Source organism: the organism of the source record quoted next, unplaced genomic scaffold (assembly GCF_019419815.1).
Source record: "Pyrus x bretschneideri cultivar Hongxiangsu unplaced genomic scaffold, Pyrus_bretschneideri_v1 Contig27, whole genome shotgun sequence".
Lineage (NCBI taxonomy): Eukaryota > Viridiplantae > Streptophyta > Magnoliopsida > Rosales > Rosaceae > Pyrus > Pyrus x bretschneideri.
In genome coordinates, this window is record NW_025999579.1 from 2897764 (window position 1) to 2917271 (window position 19508).

The 19508-nt window shown below is 36.0% G+C and overlaps 3 protein-coding genes across 6 annotated transcripts; 2 read left to right on the forward strand and 1 right to left on the reverse strand.

Annotated features, from left to right (window-relative positions):
• Positions 1–9539: 9539 nt before the first annotated feature.
• On the forward strand, positions 9540–11370 carry LOC103931331 (expansin-A1). The gene is made up of 3 exons (XM_048587537.1): positions 9540–9765; positions 9939–10251; positions 11003–11370. The coding sequence occupies exons 1-3, from the start codon at positions 9633–9635 to the stop codon at positions 11304–11306; spliced, it is 750 nt and encodes a 249-aa protein (XP_048443494.1). The 5' UTR covers positions 9540–9632; the 3' UTR covers positions 11307–11370.
• Positions 11371–13441: 2071 nt separating this feature from the next.
• Positions 13442–14809, forward strand: LOC103931352 (chlorophyll a-b binding protein P4, chloroplastic). Its single transcript, XM_009340819.3, has 3 exons — positions 13442–13758; positions 13965–14380; positions 14491–14809. Exons 1-3 carry the CDS (start codon positions 13550–13552, stop codon positions 14625–14627), a joined length of 762 nt encoding a protein of 253 aa, XP_009339094.2. The 5' UTR covers positions 13442–13549; the 3' UTR covers positions 14628–14809.
• Positions 14810–14976: 167 nt separating this feature from the next.
• On the reverse strand, positions 14977–18766 carry LOC103931338 (agamous-like MADS-box protein AGL65). Of its 4 annotated transcripts, XM_048587680.1 has the most exons (13): positions 18505–18764; positions 18037–18246; positions 17752–17937; positions 17541–17600; positions 17420–17438; positions 17224–17288; positions 17101–17116; positions 16943–17004; positions 16498–16594; positions 16163–16210; positions 15928–16058; positions 15391–15814; positions 14977–15273 (listed from the first exon to the last, which is right to left on the reverse strand). In XM_048587680.1, exons 3-13 carry the CDS (start codon positions 17934–17936, stop codon positions 15253–15255), a joined length of 1128 nt encoding a protein of 375 aa, XP_048443637.1. In that variant the 5' UTR covers position 17937; positions 18037–18246; positions 18505–18764; the 3' UTR covers positions 14977–15252. The 4 variants fall into 4 exon arrangements, with proteins under 4 accessions (XP_048443637.1, XP_009339073.2, XP_048443638.1 ...); XM_009340798.3 differs by lacking the exon at positions 18037–18246; XM_048587681.1 differs by having other exon boundaries at positions 17752–18173.
• Between the last annotated feature and the right edge of the window lie 742 nt (positions 18767–19508).

Genomic DNA, 19508 nt, shown 5'->3' on the forward strand with positions numbered 1-19508 from the left:
AAAGTAAAAAGGAGCGTATGAATAACAACACCCTTTAGAGTATTCAAAAAACTTAAATTTGAATCTTGTATTGTCGGTATGAATTTGGAATCAATGAACTTGGTCCAAATCACCTCTGTGCCCTGTCTCAGTTTAATCTGCATAATTAGCGGCCTTATCAATTTGGAGTCGAAGTTAATGTACAATTAAGAAGGAAAAAAAAAAAGTGAAAAAAAACCAGTGATTGAAGTCCAGTTTTAGCTTCACGCAACCATTTCCTCTAATGGCATCAAGTTTTATCTTGTTGGAGAAGATTCTAAATTCAAATCTCATGAACGACAATCCTTATGCAAATCCTGTTGCGTCATAAGTCGTAATAGTTTACTGGTTACACTTTTGCGTAAGTGAGTAGTAAACATTGATTTTGACATTGTGATAAGGTTAGATATATAACAGATATGAAACAACAACTGAATAAAACAAACGAGCAAGATTGGAAGCTTGAGCATTCATAGAAGTTAACTAAGAATATCAAAATTGTGAAGGGAAATGCAAAAATAAGTAGATAAAGATTTAGTCTGGTTCTCAAAAATAGCACATCTATGATGTCTATGATTCATGAAATGCTGCAATCTCTCTATACAGTGTCCAGACAATGATGAATCCAGACAGGAGCTAGTGTATGCAATTGGCCCACTAGTATTGCTACACTTGAAGAAATTTATGTTTATTTGATATTCTCCTTTGACTACAAGTCTATAATGGGTGCAAAGTTTTTAACAAAATGCCTTGAAAAAAAATATGAGGAAGAGTGGATAGCCAAAGTAGTGTACTACCTTCATCTTGATTTTTAGGAGAAAAACTTCCTTACCAAGGAAGTGGGGATAAGACATCTTTGATTACTATATATATATTTTTTTATATTAGGTGTTTCAAAAATTCCCGCCCAACGCTACCTAGGCCCTTTATTCACTAGGTGGCTAATTACGGCTACAATTAATTCCTAGGTGTTTAAAAACTAATAAAGGGCGCATAGACCTGCCTATGCGCCCGTCTATACCGCCTATACCCTCCACCTAGATTGTTTGGGTCGCGATCTCACTTAGACAGAAAATAGATAATTTCCATTTTACATTTTGTTTTTTCAAAAAATTGTAAGAGATTTGTTAGATAATTGGATGAATACTTATTATATGTTTGTTCTTCATGTTTTAAATATGTTTTGGTACTTTATAATTTATTTGTCATTTTATTTTGCAGTTTATGTACCCCAATATAATTATATATCTTTTTAAATACAAGTAAACATTTATTTATATATTATATGATGAATTTAATTAAAATTAAAAAATCGACTAGACCTTGTCTAGACGCCTAGGCGCTTGACCCTTCTCTCCGACTAGCACTTAGCGCCTTTTAAAACTTTTTATATTGTATTATTAAGGAAGAAAGCATGTTTTTACAACTGAAATGAGTTGTACTTATCTAAATTTAAGAATATATTCCGTGCGATATTGTAATATAAGTCCCAAAACATGCACCGTGATGCTTGCCTATCTGGCTAATTGGTATCTCTTCCCACCAAAGCTGCTTTATCCGTAGCAAGATAAAAAAAGGAGCCGAAAAGATTAAAAAGATGTCTCCACATTGAAGTTGTTGATTCTCTTTAATCGTGGGTTCATGATTTTGACAAACTTAATCTACTTTTCCACATGTATTTTTTCAAGGAAGAACATTCTTTCACGCCTCTTGCCCGTTTTCTCCATGAATTCTGGCCGTTTGTTTAAACTTTGGATGTTTATCGCAAATAGTTACTGATGTAGGCATAAAGCATAGGATAATACTTGAATCTCTTCTTTGTGTATTATGTATGAGCTCATTCTCTCACTTGCAAATGACGTATTTTCATTGTTAGAATTTCATAATTGAACTATTCAATCTATTAATCTTCATTTAAAATCATTCGAATCAGAGATCGTTAAGTCATCCGAATGGATCAAGTACCAAGTTGCATATGTTAGAAACAATCAAATGTTAAGTATATATATTATACAACAATTGTACAGTTTATTTCGAATATAAATTTCACAAGGAAACAATATATATATATATATATATATATCTTACAATATAAACAATTAATAAAACTGAATTAATAAACCACAAAACACTGACTTGGTTAGGAAGATAAAGGCTTGCAGTAGCAATCTCCTAAGACAGAAATACGCCCCTACACCAGTGCAGTAGTTCAAATGGACGTCTATCTTGCAGGATACAACTATCTAATCCAAGTTCTTGCACACGAACTTGGATTCTAGGCGAATTGATTGAGTGTTTCTCTGTGAAATATGGAGAAAGGAAAATGAAATTAATTATTTAGTTTCTGATTTTATTGCCATATATATAATGGCATAATTTGAACAAACACAACCGTTCATGCTTATCAGTTTAAAAAAAAAAAAAAAAAAAAAAACCGAATGTAATTGTTCAATCAGTTTTATCCTTTCGGAAAAAACTGAATCCAAAAAATAAAAAACGTAACTTGTGTTTTTCGTCCATCAAAGCCCCAAGGACCATCTTTGACATTTAATATATACACTCAAACCCTCCAAGTTTAAGGTCCAAGGTCTATGGCTTTGGCCCAATTCAATTCAAGTTATAAGTGAGTGAACTCACTTATAAAGGTGATGTTCAAAGAAAGTTTGGGCGATGTGGGACTCAAAGTCCCACATAAAACACAAGTTCCAACAACATATCCATAATGAAGATTTATTTGATATATTTGGATGACTAAACGATTTCCAATTCGAATAATTTTTTGTAAGGATAATCTCCAAATGAAGATAAAAGATTGAATAGTTCCGAGAGTAAAATTTTTACGATGAAGATGAGTTATTTGCTAGCGTGGAATGAGCTCATCTCCCCAAAAGAAGCAATGCAAGCATTATCTGAAAGTATGACGTTACGGACACTTATCAATTTCCAATAATACAGAAAGAAATTAAACTGAATCACACCATTAACCAACCATAATTAGAAATGAAACTCGTTACCTAAGTAAGTTGAATATGAAACATTCCCCCAGGTCACAAGAACATCACTAAATTATAACGAGATGAGTACAATTTTAACATTGAAACTTCGTATCATTCTTCAGATCGCTACTTACAACGTGGGATTCTCAAACTGTATTCACCAACAAGGTATCAAGTTTTTGGACATTAATTTTGTTTTCGTATAGTAAAGGTCATGAACTTAAAAGCAAAGGAGACAAACACTCGATTTAATTACCACGTCGATCATGATACTGTCCTCTTGTAATCGTAATCACAAAATAAGCATCGTGCTCCAAACTTCGAAATTCAAATCAATGTTCAATCATGCATGCCTCTGAAAAGTAATGTCTCCATGGGTTATATTATCTTAGGTACTTAGTTAGGTCAACATAGATAATCGTCGACAACTTATTGTCATAAAATCTTCATGTAATCTTGACATCTCGCCTGCAGTATAGGACAGTCCGCATTTTTGTTGTTCTCTTCTTTATTAAAAAGAGCAAATATTTTATGATCAAATACATTGGATTTGGATGGTTAGCGTCTTTTTACTTACTTCTTACTTCTTTTATCGAAAGCTAATTCCTATATTTTATAAAATATTAATTTCGTATGATTTATTTATTTGCACCAAATACATTGGATTTGGGCCATTTGGCAGATAACAGCTTATTGCAATGGCCGAAAACAATCAAACATATGCACTCTAATGCTGATCCCTTCATTCTAACAACTAATAATTTATCATTTGTAAAATAAAATAAAAAATAAAAAAACAAACAAACCTTGGATTTGAATGCGTAATTCAAACTACGAGAAGAGTAATTCAAACTTGAGTGCCGAAAATAAAGCACATTACTCTAGCCAGTTTCACGTCCAAGTCTGCTGAAATTGCTTTTGTATATGCAGATTAATAACTATCTTTTCTTTTCTTTTTTGTCTAAATAACCTTCTTATTACTGGTTACTAAAAAATTCCAGTGAGTCGATAGCATTCATAACATATTGAGAGAGAAGCAGGATTTATTTAATAGAGGGCTATAATTTATTAGAAAATTTGACAAGCTATAAAATATCTTGCAACTTGCAAACAATAATCTTGTTATCTTGTTAATTCCGTTTCGCCACATATAAATTCAGTTACTTATTTACGATTTTTCTGACATTTCTGGGCAATATTATTTTGTTATATATTTCCTTCTCCATCTCTGCTGTGCCATTTATATTGACTTATTGTTCTCGTACTCGGTTTTTCTCCTCTACAATCGGAACGTACGGCAGGATTTCAGATTTTGTTCATTAATTCTAACTTATCCAGGGACTGCACTTCAGCACATCTCTTGAAAAATAGTAGCCGTGTGTGACTAAAATATATATTTTGCTGTTTTATGCATAACAACTCCCGCCAGACTCTGAAATTAAACTACAGGTTAAGATGTGAAACGAATATCCAGTTAAAAATCCAGATTATTAATCTTATATTTGATCACAAACTTGAAGGAAAATCAAACAAAAATCAGACGGTGCGGTTGTAATTTACTCAGAAATATCAAGGGAGGTAGAGAAAGACGCTTGAAAAGTGGCTTTGCATGATTCATTCACACGTATGCATGGGTCTATTTGCATGATAGATTTGTAAAGTAGTGTTGGTGGCTTCTTGGTTGTTTTCCAGATTTAGAACTCGACTAGACGGTCAGTAGATTTCGGTTCTGAAGAAAGAATCCATGAAGGATAAGGAAATTACAGAAGAGAAAAAAGACAAACCCTAATTATAAAGCTACGTGTGCAGCTAAAAGAATGACGACTGTATGATCTAAAAATGGAACCAAACTAGTGCGGTACGTACGTGTTCGATCCCTTATTATAACCCTTCACGTTGCTTTCCCCGAGAGCTAAGCTAGCTGGCTAATCTAACATGTGGCACAATTCCACAACAATATCTCACTTTCAACTCTTTTTCTCTTTGTTGTGTTGAAGAATGTAATTCCACATCGGAAATTTCACATAATTTATTACTATTTATAAAAATAAATGGTACCATTACTACTAACATTGAAACATTTATGATAAGATCCAACACTTGCTAAGCTGTGTATGCTGGTGAGTTGGTTACACTTTCGTTAGCTTGTTTTCATGGCATTGATACTCTATTCGATCGATATGGTGTTTTCTATGCCTTACACACTCAAATCTGCTAGCAGTGCTAATGTGTTGGTGGCTTTTTTTTTTTTGGTAGGTTTTGTGGTATCCGTATTCGGATTTACTTAATTGTGCAAATTTACTTCATATCAATTTTTTTATCACTAAAATTATAAGCCTAATTGGTATTGTCTGTATTTATTTATGATGTTGAATGAAATACCACTCTTATCGCTTATTAAAAAAAAAAACCAATCGAGTATTGGTGACTACATGAATAGATTTTCTTCAGGTCTATTTTCACGGTATACAAGTAGATGTTCGTTGTAATGAATCAAAAGATAAGATAGGAATACATGCTATACGTTCATCACACCAACTGAATCATGCATGTTATCGGAGTTCGTGCATGACTCCTCCATGTCTTAACAGCAATTATACATGTATATGTTTTCAAGGATGCGGTATAATTAAAGTTTTTTATTCATCCACTACTTTGAATTCTCCCACCTCCTTAGTAAAATTAAATTAGATGGGTAATGTTAGGTAAATTAAAAATTTAAAATAAAATTTTAAACTAAATGATGTGTCATCAATAGGAAATAATCATGTTTCAACACTTAAGTAATAATCCAATCATCAATAACCATATCATTTAATTTACAAAATTTAGTCTCCATACTATTACCCAATTTAAATTAGAATTATAGCTTGTACATATACGACTTCTACATCAAATCTAGCTATACATATACACTTTCTATTTATGTATTATGTATAAACCATTTCTTTATATACATGTACAGCGGATATGCATGCACATGCATGCATCCTTATGATCGCAATTTTCAATTTATTCACGGAACTGCACATGCATGCAACTTTGAGAGACGGGTGTGTTTGCAGCTTATGCAGAACTGGTTGGCAACAAAATTAATGAAATATAATAAATGGGATTGAGTTGTTGGTGTGCTTTCTCATCAGATGGTCCTACTCTCCTCTCCCTCTCCCTCATCAGCTCCCTCTGTTCTATGAACGATCGTAATGTAACAGCCTGATGAGCCCTGCTCATCAATATTACGAACATTTCATCATCCACGTTATAAATAAGAAAAATAGAAAGATAAAGAATCATTTTCTCATCATCCATGTGCTCTCCAAGCGTCTACAACCAAATTGTCAAACCGATAACATTGAAGGAGATTTCTGCATTTGACATATCCCAAGCACAATAATTGGGTCAAACTTTCTCATTAATTTTATTAAGTTTGTTCACAACATGAAAATGTATATTGGTCATGGAGTCAACACTCAACAGCCATAACATGTTTTATTTTTTCATTTGTCGGTCTGATCATTATCAAATTTTTCCAAATTAAAATTTACCCATTTCCATGCATATTACCAAAAGTTCAATCCCATTGTTAATATCCTAGCTAAATGCTCATAGAATAGATGAAAAAATTTGACTCCTTAATTTGATATGGGCTTGCTTGGAAATGTCCTTTTAAAATGTACTTGTGTTTACGTCGAAGTTTTTAATAAAAATACAAGTGAGTGTTGAAAGGCACTCAAAAGTACTTTTTAATTTTTTTTTTTTTTTGGCAAACATTGTTAAAAACACTTTTAGTTAGCTACATACGTTTTTTTTTTTATTTTAAAAATACTTTCAAACCTTTTGTTTTTTATTTCTAATAAGTCACTGTAGTATATGTCTAATTTTAAGTTTACATTAACTATAAAGAGTCAAACAATGTTCTAACGGTGGTGTGAGTGGATTCTTCCACATTCAATAGCCATGCATGTCTATTATATATAAAGAGAAGAAAAAGTGAATAGTGTTTTGGTGTCACCAAACTTCAACAAAAATAATTGGATAAAATTGCCCCCAAAACAAAAAACTTTAAAGGCATCCCAAAATAAGGCATCAGATAAGGTAGGGGCATTTTTATCATTTTAATAGTATTTTTTTAATAATTAAATTATTTTGTGGTTTTTTTTTTTTAAATAGTACCTCACAATAGGCTAGCAATAATTCGATTAAATTTATTTATTTCTAAATACATTCAAAACATCTTAAAAGACGTGTAATGCCGATTATAAAAAAGATTATTTATACGCGAATAATAATGTGATTAAATTAGTTGTCAAATGATTTTTTTTTTGGTAACAAACGATATTATCTATACCAAGGAAGAGAGAAGTGGGTTTAGCCTCATAATGAGCTAGCAACAATATAATTCAATCGGTTGTTTATTAAATATTATTTTCTCTATTTTAAACACGTTCAAAACATCTTAAGAGGCATGTAATGCCGGTTATAAAAAAAGTATTTTGCACGCGGATAATGATGTGATTAAATTAGTTGTTAAATGATTGATTTTTTTTTTTTTAACAAACGATATTATCTACACTAAGGGGAAGGGGGTGGGTTTAGCCTCACAATAGGCTAGCAATAATGTGATTCAATCAATTGTTTATTAAATATTATTTTCTTTATTCTTAATGTAAATTCTATAGAGACCAATTTTATTATATGAATTCAGCTACTTTAATTGGTTTTTGAGGGGTTTCTTCTAACATGATCTAAGATTATTTATTTACTTCAAATATTTAACCTTCTTTTTGTCAATTTACACACACACACGTGTGTGTATATATATATATATATATATATATATATATATGCATTTAAAACATGTAAGTCGCGCATAACACGTCGTGATTCAAAAAATGCATTTTGCACGCACATGAGCGTGTGCATAAAGGCTAGTATATGGAATATAAGTAAAATATACTTTAATGGTAGTTAATTTCCACATGCATTTTCGTTTGGACATGGATTGAAAGATGGTTAGAAATTTGGGAAATCAAACTACTAGTTACTTAGAACATCTCCAACTTTTGGGTTAAAATTTAAAATTTTTAACCCAGAAAATTGATGTTTTAACCCATTAACAGCTTTTTTGCTACAACCTTTATGGGTTAAAATTTTAGCACCATATTATTAAAAAATGAATTTAGACTTATTTTTTTTTTCTTAAAGTAACTTTTTTAAAAGAAAAATTATGTAGACTATCCTAATTTAATTTTCTGAACATTTTAACCTAAAATTATGTAGATTTTGACAAATATTGAAATATCACTAACAGACATCATGAGACTCGTGAAATACTATGAAAGAATATGAAGCACATAAAAGATTTTTTTTTAATTACTTCAGCCGTTGGATTTAAATTTGGACTGTTAGATTTTTTTTTTTTTTTTACGGTTGAATTTCATCAAATTAGATCTTAACCGTTGGATTCAATGAATTTATAAATATAAAACTAAAAAAATATAGTGGGCCAGCCCCACTAACTTAGGGAGAATTCTAAGTTAAATTTGGCCTTGAAATGAGTTTTGAGTTTTAATTTATATTTACCCCAAGGGTTAGGGCAAGTTGGAATAAGTTTAGAACTTAAAATTTGAGGTTGGAGTAAGCCTTATCTTAACTTTGTAGATATTTCAAAGTACACTATTTATGATAATCACTTTAGCCGTATTAGTCCTTCTTCTGTACCTTTGTAGACCGGACATTAACGGCACGGGACCATCTGAATGCATCTGCGTTTTCCTCTTGGCTAAAGAGGCTGAAGCTGCTGTTTAAAGAAAACAGAGGAAAAGACAAATTGCAACTAAAAGACTCAGTTTGGTGCAACTGTAGTAAATGATAGATACAATGAATGGTCGTTACAACTCCAGATGTAAAACACTTGGTTATTTATTTAGTACCGAATTTTAAGTTGGTAACATTTATCTAAATCATGTCGTTTAAACGTCTAGAAGGACTTGTGTACCTAGCTACACCGTTCACGATGCCTCTGTGTCATCTCAGACCTAAAGTATGATACTGGTTTGGACATTGTCACTTTCTCTATCATATTTCAGGTACATTCATTTCCTTTTATGCATGTCATAACACTTAAATTATTAAGAGTGCTTCATGCAGTCTAGTGGGAATGCAATTTCTGTAACTAGACATCTACCTTCAGTGCAAATTGCCAAAACCACTTTGGGGTCGTGAACCCTAGTTGAGTCTTTTAATCTATATGAATTTATTTGAACGCACCAACACCAGCACAACAGAAATGTGAATGGCTCCAAACCACGTGGTTCGGAGAACAGTGTGCTTTGGTTCCACAGGAACATGCATAAAACCGCTTGCACTTGGCGGTTCAAGGGCCCCACACATCAAAATTTAGGGTCAGTTAGTTGGTGTGACGTTGCCCTTTGCAAAAAAAAAAAAAAAAAACCTCTCCCTCCAACTCCAAGCATCTATTTATCCCCCATCTCACCCCCTCCACTTCTCTTCACAACTCACAAACACAAAGCCTCTTTTGCTCTCTGTTTATCTCACTACCAAAAGTTGTGTTTCTGCTACGAAAACAAGTACAAACCTTTTTGTGCAGGAAAAAACATGGCAATTCTTGGTTTTCTCTTGGTGGTTCTTTCTTTGAGCTCTTTTGCTTGTGGGTATGGAGGAGGTGGCGGTGGTTGGGTTGATGCACATGCCACTTTCTACGGCGGAGGTGATGCGTCCGGTACAATGGGTAAGTAAACATATATAAATTATCTTTACAGAGCGTTAAAAACATACATGCATTGTTATTGTGACAAATGAATCTATAACATGTCAATACATTTTGTTAGCGCATATCTATTCAACGGTCCGTTTATTAATACCCGCCACGTCTTAATTTTTTTTAATGTATCTAAATTGCAGGTGGGGCTTGTGGCTATGGAAATCTGTATAGCCAAGGCTATGGAACTAACACTGCAGCTCTGAGCACAGCACTGTTCAACAATGGGTTGAGCTGTGGGGCTTGTTTTGAGATTAGGTGTGTGAGTGACCCCAAATGGTGTCGTCCGGGATCAATTATGGTCACGGCCACCAATTTCTGCCCGCCAAACAACGCTCTTCCCAACAATGCCGGAGGCTGGTGCAACCCGCCGCAGCACCACTTTGATCTCGCCCAGCCCGTCTTCCAGCGGATTGCTCAGTACCGAGCTGGAATCGTGCCTGTGTCTTACAGAAGGTATGCAATTTCAGGCTTGGCCTGCTTTATGTTTCTTTAGAAACTCCACTTTCGGCAGGGGCTGTTTTCCAACTTAATAAAAATGAATTTACAAGGGAAAATTGCACATATACCCCTTAAATTGTTAGGGGTGTGCACAGACACCTCACACAATTTTCAAGGGCATTTTTCGTCATTTCATAATTCATAAACGATGTTTGGGTAAGAATCGCGTTTACTGAAGCTTGTGAGCACAATAGACGCCATACAAAGTCATGACAATTCTGTTGAGCTGATAACTTCTGGAAAAACACAATTCTTACCCAAAATTATCGAATGATCATGACTGTTTAATCTTTGTTAGCATCTCATGCTTTAATAGTTTAGGGAGTGTTAGTGAAAAATTTCCAATTGATATTATGTATAGATTCGGCGCATTTATAAAGGTTGAAACATGTGTCCACAAGAAGCCTGCTCTAAAATCGGTTACCTTATATCATCAGCTGTAGCCCTTTCTGTTTTGCCGACCAAAGCACTTACAAGAACCAACCAATTTACCTAACGTCATCTTTTCCAATTTCTGCAATTTCCAAAAGTACCCTGTCCTATCGTCACGTGATTATAGCAATTTGTTCATATTATCATATATTAATTAAGTTGTCAACTTATATCGTAAACGTATAGTTAAACGTATGTGATAATGTGACTGTCACACTTAAAAAACTTTATTGACGGCGAAGACTCATGATTTGTTGTTTATGAGTTTTTGCAGGGTGCCTTGCTTAAAGAAGGGAGGGATCAGATTCACAATCAACGGTCATTCATACTTCAATTTAGTGCTGATCACAAACGTTGGAGGTGCTGGTGATGTTCATGCAGTTTCCATCAAAGGGTCAAGAACTGGCTGGCAACCCATGTCAAGGAACTGGGGCCAAAACTGGCAGAGCAACTCTTTCCTCAACGGCCAGAGCCTCTCCTTCAAGGTCACAACCAGTGACGGCCGCACGATTGTCTCCAACAACGTTGTTCCTGCCGGCTGGTCCTTTGGCCAAACATTCAGCGGCCTACAGTTCTAAACACCAAACATTAAATTAAACAAATTATAGTTACATGTTTGTTTAGGGTCTAGCTACGGTTATTGAAACCTAGTACTGTTGAGAGTCAAAAAATGAGAAGGGCTTATATTAAGGGGGCTCTTTATCATTTGGAATTAAATTATGAGGTTATTGTGCTTCTTTACTCTGCTCTCTTTTGGAAAAAGGCAGACAGAGATTTCGGCAGCGGTGGGTGTAAAACCACCCGCCTGGTTTTGTTAGGTTACTTAGTTGTCCGTCTGGTTTGGTTTGGTTCAATTACGTTGTAATGCGTTTTATCTTGTAAGGTTTCGGAGAATAAAGTTTCTCTCTTCATGAGGATGAAACTAGCTACTTGAAGTTTGAATTCATTCTATACGGAATGGTTTTGATCACCATTCCTGCTTGACCTCAAAGTGAAATTCCCGCGTACACTTTCTTAATAGAACGATGTTCTATTTTAATCAACTGGGAATATGAATCTTCACCGTGTAATAAAACGTTGCCATGATTGCACATCTTGGGCCAAAAATCTGTAACCATTCTCTTCGTTAACCATCAGACTTCGGCCACAGCCCAAGTTCTGCCTAAACGTGGACTTTGAAGTGGGCTACTGTCTCCTTTAATTGTAGACAACTTTTTCCTCTGCATATGGCAGTGATGCTGCATCACCCACGATATGATGTGTCGACGAGTTGGAGTATCCATGAAGCATGGATCATTGGGAATGTGTCAAGGAGTTTAAGAAGGGTCATGGAGATGCAGTGCCACATATTGTGTTTTCGAAATTGATCACCCGAAGCCGGCTCAGAGGCAAAGGCGGAGAAGGCATGCAACTTGTATACTTCACTTGCCTCTTTAATGTGAACTTGATCGGTACTATTTTCTCATTCCTCAAAGCTACTTAATTGCAGCAGTTAGTTTGCTTTTGCAGCAAGAAAAGCGCAACCAAGCATGGCGAATCACGTAGATAGAAGCCCCTATCTGCCAGCGCGCGAATAGATAGGGTGAGTGAAAGCATGATAGTCTCGTTCTTTCTACTATACTAACTTCCTTCATGTCACTAAAGCCGCACAACACACTGTGTTTATTGTTGGATTGAAAAATCAGATGACAAGCAACTGAAAATGATAATTAATCTGCTAACGGAACTAGTATGCGTACTAAACACGGGATTTGATGAATATCTTTAATAACAGTCATGACTCATGAGGCAACAAGCTGCTACTGCAAGAGCCCAACTGCTCCCTCCCTCGCCATTTGAGCTAATCCTACGGTTTAGGATAGTCAAATCTTTAACGATATGCCATCCTGTCACTTTTCCAACTTTTTACTGTTTCATCAAAATGTACCATAACTCTTGTCAAATGGAAATGGTTTACATACGCGTAACTGGGAAAGCTTACTTGCTTGCCGATGAGCCATTGTAATCATCTTTGGCTGCATTTGTCTGTCTCATGGTTAAGCGGTGTAGAAGAAGTTCTCCTCTCCAAAAGCAAGAGGATGAATAGTTGCCTGACCTTTCATCATTTTATCTGTTATCACATTCTAACTCAACGTCACGTAGAGTTAAAATCGAGGCATTGTGCATGGTTTTTGAGCTTTGGTTATAATTTGATATTATAATGAAAAAAAAAATATGCACGAATATCTGTTACATAAAGATGCATATAAGAGGTAAACCAAGTGTGTGAACAACACTCCTCTTTTTTTATTTTCAACCCAAAAATGTTGAGAGGGCGTACGTGCCCCTGCCCTTCATTAGATTCGCCATTAGGTAAGATGTAGTTTGAGCCAGCCATTTGTCATGCAACTATAGGCTCCCTTAGATTCGACGTGGAAGGAGATCCTAATCATCATATCCATATCCTGTTAAAAAAAACCTTCATGCGTGGCCACAAAGTAGACCCCCACAGTCTCATTTCAGCCAACAGCATCCCTGGTATAGATTTGTGGATACAACCCTAAAGATAAAAAGATAAGGTCCAAGATTTCCCATTGGCTCATCTCAAACCATAAACAAATCTCCATCGTTGGGATCACAAAAATCTTGCAAACCAACGGTCAAATTCCATCAAAGAACAACCTCCACAAGACCCGCATTGACAAGTTGGCATCAAATATACAAAGCCATGGACTCACATTGCACAATTTACGTTTTCGTTTAGCTCCATACCTTCTATTCCTCTACACCACTAATCCCCCATCCTACCTGAAAATCCGACCATAATTCAGTTGGGAAAACAATGGCTACGGTCACAACTCAAGCCTCGGCGGCCGTTTTCCGGCCGTGTGTCAACTCGAAATCAAGGTTCCTTTCAGGGTCTTCGAGTAAATTAAATAGGGAAGTGGCTTTTAGGCCTATGGCTTCTCCTTCTGCTTCTTCATTTAAAGTTGAGGCCAAGAAGGGTGAGTGGTTACCCGGTTTGGCTTCACCGGACTACCTCAACGGAAGGTATGTTTAAAATTTCTCGTTTAAACTAATCGATCTATCATTACAGTCTAAATTAACCGTTATATACTTCTCCAATTACAATTTAATTTAAAAAAAAAAAAAAAAAACAGTGCACGATGACTTTTTTGGATGACCGATGAAAATGCCTGTAAATATTTCGATTGAGGAAAAACCATTGATTGAATAAGATATGTTTTTGTGGGCAGTCTTCCTGGTGACAATGGATTTGATCCTCTCGCACTTGCTGAGGACCCAGAGAACTTGAGGTGGTTTGTCCAAGCTGAGCTTGTCAATGGCAGATGGGCAATGTTGGGTGTTGCTGGGATGCTATTGCCTGAAGTGTTCACCAGCTTGGGGATCCTTAACGTCCCCAAATGGTATGATGCCGGAAAGGGCGAGTACTTCGCCTCTTCGTCCACCCTCTTTGTGATTGAGTTCATCCTGTTCCACTACGTCGAGATCAGACGGTGGCAAGACATCAAGAACCCAGGAAGTGTGAACCAAGACCCCATCTTCAAGCAATACAGCTTGCCCCCAGGTGAGGTGGGTTACCCAGGCGGCATCTTCAACCCCCTCAACTTCGCACCGACTCTCGAGGCCAAGGAGAAGGAAATTGCCAATGGTAAGCGTTTGATCTTGTGTCCAACATTGCCCTGACCAACTAGCCTAACTCGCATCTGCTTTTCTGTTTAAAATGAGGTCTAATATGTTGTTTTGAAATGTGTTATGCAGGGAGACTGGCAATGTTGGCATTCCTAGGGTTTGTGGTTCAACACAATGTGACCGGAAAAGGACCGTTCGACAACCTGTTGCAGCACCTCTCAGACCCATGGCATAACACCATTATCCAAACCCTAAGAGGCTTCTAGATCCATTGCAACACAAGAAAAGTGGGGGAAGAAAATATGGAAATTCTGTTCTTATTTATTTTGTAACAATGAATTAATGGTTTTTGAGTGAGTGTGAGATGGTGAGCATCAATGTAGACAAAATGTTTGACCAGTGTACAGGAACCATGGGGCATTTAATATTATCATTCTCATTACATCTACCAATATAATATTGATTATTGAGCATATGGGCCTCGTCAAGTTGGCTAGTGCAAAGCTCCCCATCTACGCCCAAACTCAAATTCCCCTCCCCCTAAATTAGACTAGATTAGAAATCGCTCAGTTACAAAAAAATAGCGGGCGAATATAATATAAATCACAAGGTTGCTCAAGCAATCCATCATGTTTGCTTTCATTTTCTATGAGTAATAGTTTACAAAAGTGGTGGATGCTCTGAATTAAGGAACCCAACGATGTTAGTATACAGATGAACCATAATTCTATATGTCTTGTACAATACACACACACACACACACACAGATTTAGTCTAATCCCCCAAGTAGCCTATTAGCATCAATACATATCTTGGATTACTCTTTAGATTTCCAACTCATATCATTTGCTCGGTATGTGGCTCCCGTAAATCCTTCCAACATTTTGTCAGCTACAATCTCACGTTTGGTTGCTACAAGAGACGAGCCGCAAGTCACCAATGGAACAATAAAATACATAGACCAATACTTTATCCATTATTTCATAAGCTTGCCGAAACAGAACGAAAAATATCGATGGAAGGACTCACCGGTTGGTAGGTATTCTCCTTGTACACAGCAATGCCGCTAGGCCCAGATGAAGAAAGCCAAGCATGCTGATCAGTTTCATACAAAGATGTTGGCAGTTCAAAGTTGCTACTTAGCTGATAGTCCACCGGATTTGCTGGTACGTTCTTTTCCATTTCATGCTTCAATTTCTGATCGTCTGGCACGTAAGAACTACAATATGATGGATAAGCATAATGCTTACCAGGTTCCGTACTTAAACAAGCATTAATGTCAAACTCATTTAAGCCACCGCCTCCTTCCATATTAGAAATTTGTCCCATAGGATCTAGTTGTACTGGATCACCGACCTCAGATTGTTTGCTGGTGCTAGGGCTAGTGCTCGTCCCAGTGCCAAAGTAACTAGTATAATGTGGAACAGTGGCATTTGTAGAGCACTCCAAACCTCTGGGGAGAGAGACAGAGAGCATCATAGCATCGGTAATTTACTAATTTATCAGAAAGAAAGTTCTCAGGCATTAGGCTCTGTACTGGTGGATGCATAACAGCAATAGACTAACCTATGTGGAAGATAGTTCGGCTCATTCGGGAATATCATATGTTGATTGTTGCCATTGAAAAGCCAAGTTATAGGTTGAGCTTCTTGCATACCACCACCAACTAATAAAGACGAAGGCATTCCATTTTGAAACTTTGATACACAAAAATCAAGCCTCAAATTAGATTATATTAGAGAGAGAGAGAGAGAGAGAGAGAGAGAGAGAGCACTGTTTCATCAGCTAAAGTATTTATTACCTGGTTTGTGCAATCTAGTGATGTTAGTTGATGTTTTCCCAAATTTTCCTAACAAGTTTAGTTATCCAATATGTTAGCATCAATTCAATAGCCACCCGCACATAAAGCAGGTAGAAAAAGTAGCAACTCAGGCGGATCAGGTAAGTCATGGCTACTTCAACTCACCATGACACCAAAACCAACCAAAGCCGTTCATCGATGATATATCACTGTTCATACTTCATCTTTTCTTTTCAGTCGTTTGGTAAACAAAACTGTAAACCGTTGTTTTTCTTTCACATTGCAAGCCTTAGAATTTATTATGCAATACTGTAACATGAAATACAAAATTATACCTTGCATAGACAGGTTCGGTTGATTGATTCCTTAAGCATGTCTTCCATCTGCCTAAGCTGTTCAAGATTGTCAACCTTATCTGGGTCGCTCCAAAAGCTGAAAAAGTGTCAAGAGCTAGAATATCACATGGATTCTCTATATGCATATACCTTACTGATCAATGCATAGTTTAATATGCAATGCATCGCGATCATTTGTAGATTCAATGAAATTTGAATACGAAAACAGGTCAAAATATGTGTAATATAATCAAGAACACACAAGACAATTCAAACAGAAAGAGTTTCTATACAATTTCTTAGGGCCTGTATGAAAGTTATCGTTCTGCAGGTATATAGAAACTGAAGCACAAACATTTTCGAAACATACGGCACAACCCAAATCGACCATCAAGACCAAAAAGACAAGGCAATACTTTAAAAACTAAAAGCTCCAAAGGTGCACCTCAGTTTCTTATGGAGTTCTGAAAGTTGGGTTTGCAATACCGTTACTTGATGAGTCAGATCCTGCCAATAGCAATTTATCACAAGACATTAGTTGTCGTAGTTAAATTAAGAAATCGAAAAGCATTTATAATTCTATTGGTGGTAAAGAATATATACCTGAACTGTCTGAGAGCTGCAAGGAACAGAAGAGAAAAAGAACGTTAAGAAACGGTCTGCATCAGATATTCCCATAGATTTCACTCAAAGGAAATGACAAATGTGATAAAAACAATCACATACCTTGAACTCATGAAATCTTGTACGTTAACGTCATGATCCAACTTCTTAAAAGTTTTTTTCAGTACCTATATCCACAAAAAAACACCAAAACACAAGTATAGAATGAATCAAGTGGCATAAGTTAGTTTTCGTTTAATACAACAAACGCAAGAGAAACAAATGTTCCCGTTTGAAATGCTATTTGCGAAAGTCTTACTTCGAGGCTCTCCAATTTCCTGTCAAAGACAAAATGGACAAGTAGTTAGCTGTAATGCCATCCAAACTCAATCGAGCTAGAAAATGAGAAAATTCAAATCTCGTTGCAAGTATTGCAGTACCTCTTTGCCCTCTCCTGTGGAGTTAACTGTGCAAACTTCGAAACAATCTCTTCAAAATTACTGAGAATGTCATGAAAGCAAAGAAGCTATATTAACATATGATATAGAAAGTTCATTCGCTCCCTATTTTAGTCTCATTCTAGTTATCTTATGCTAGTTTGTCTGTAAAATTGTGATCAAAGAACGAATGTAAACTTTCCGATTACAATACCTGCGGTCCCCTTGGAATATCGTAGGCCTTCCAGTGGGGGAAAACATGAGAAGGACAATATCTACATCACATAAGATTGACAACTCCTTAGCTTTCTTCAAGATTCCATTTCTCCGTTTTGAAAACGTAACCTGCCGGTTACCACTGCTCTCTAATTTCTTTATCTTTAACTTAACCCTTCCCATCCTGCAATCCAACAAGCAAACCCCTCGAAAGTCTTACGAAATGCCAACTGCGAAAACTTCTCGACACCCTTGTTTATTGTTGAAATGTACATCGACTCACTTTAGTTACACAACAACAATGCACTTCTCCAAATGCAGCTTTCATCCCAGGCACCAGAACTTGATAACCATTAATTCGAAAAGAACAATTCCACCCCAAATCTGATAAAATTAATTGTTTTTGCAGAAAAACAGAGCCTGCTTATCATATAAGCAGACAAGCTCGTGAAATCAGAATGAAACCTTAAAATCCCGGAAAGAAAACGACCACCTAATGACAAATACAAACAAATTTCTGCAATCAGAGACGTTGATAATTCATGAAATCATCAACAAAAAATTGATATAATCCACAAAAAGTGTGGACTTAGATGAGAAATATCATCAATCAATGGGAAAAGATAACATTTTTATGAATATGGGAAAAGGGCAATTCAAAAAAAAAAAAATACAGGGGAAGCCAGACAAAGAAATAGCAGAGTAACATGGAGGGAAAGCAAGAAATGGGGTATTAAGATTGAAAGCTTACGAATTTGCACACGACGGGTCAAGCTGTGATTTCGGTCGTTAGAATGTGCAGAGCCACCACCAGAAATTTACTGCGGCAGAGAGAGAAACAGAGTGTGGAGAGAGAGAGAGAGAGGTGCAATGAACGGTGCGCTTTGTGAGTTTGCAGTGGCACCGAGAACGAAGAGGGGAAAAGAACAAAAATCTTGGGTTGGGAAGGTGAAGAGCTTCTCCACCAAGAAAGCCAACATGGCTGTCTTTGCGGTTAACATGGTAGGCGGGCCGAGTCGAGAAATTTGCATGGAGTTTTGTTCCAAGCCAATCATGTACTGTTACGTATTTTATATTGAAATATGTGATTGTGTCGAGATACCACATGATAAAACGTGATTGGTTTGTAATAATGATAATGAGAAATGCTAAGAAGACTTTTTAAAAGTGAGACCCTCTATAGATTTCTTGTCACCTCATCTTTTCTGCATAATGTTTTATAATGTTAGAACACAAATTGACGTTAAAGTATGAAGTAGCAAAAAATCTATAGAAAGTTCCATTTTAAAAGTGTCTAATTAGCATTTCTCAATGAAAATACTATTTCAAGTATATGAAAATCCTTCTCCGATGGTCGTGCATTTAATAACCTGCATTGCAAATTTCCGAAAAACTGGACTAACGTATATTTTTGTCCAAAAAGGTATTTAACATTTGTTTGATCAGTGTTTTGAAAAATGAGCCTTAAGGCATGTGTAGGCGGCCTTCGAGGTGGGGCGGTGAGAAAAACACTTCTAATTAGAGAAAGTAAGCTTAAATTCGCTTAGGCATGGTCGAGGCGTGTCTAGGCACTTGAGGTATTAGTTGGGTTATTTTTTACGATTAGAGTTTCTCACTTACTGTGAAGAAATTGTTGATTATTCTTCTATAATGTTTGATTTCAACTCTATTATTGATTGAAAAATGCTAATCACACACTTATTTTTACCTTTCACACTCTTGTTAATTTTTTATCATTGATCTTCTTCATTACAT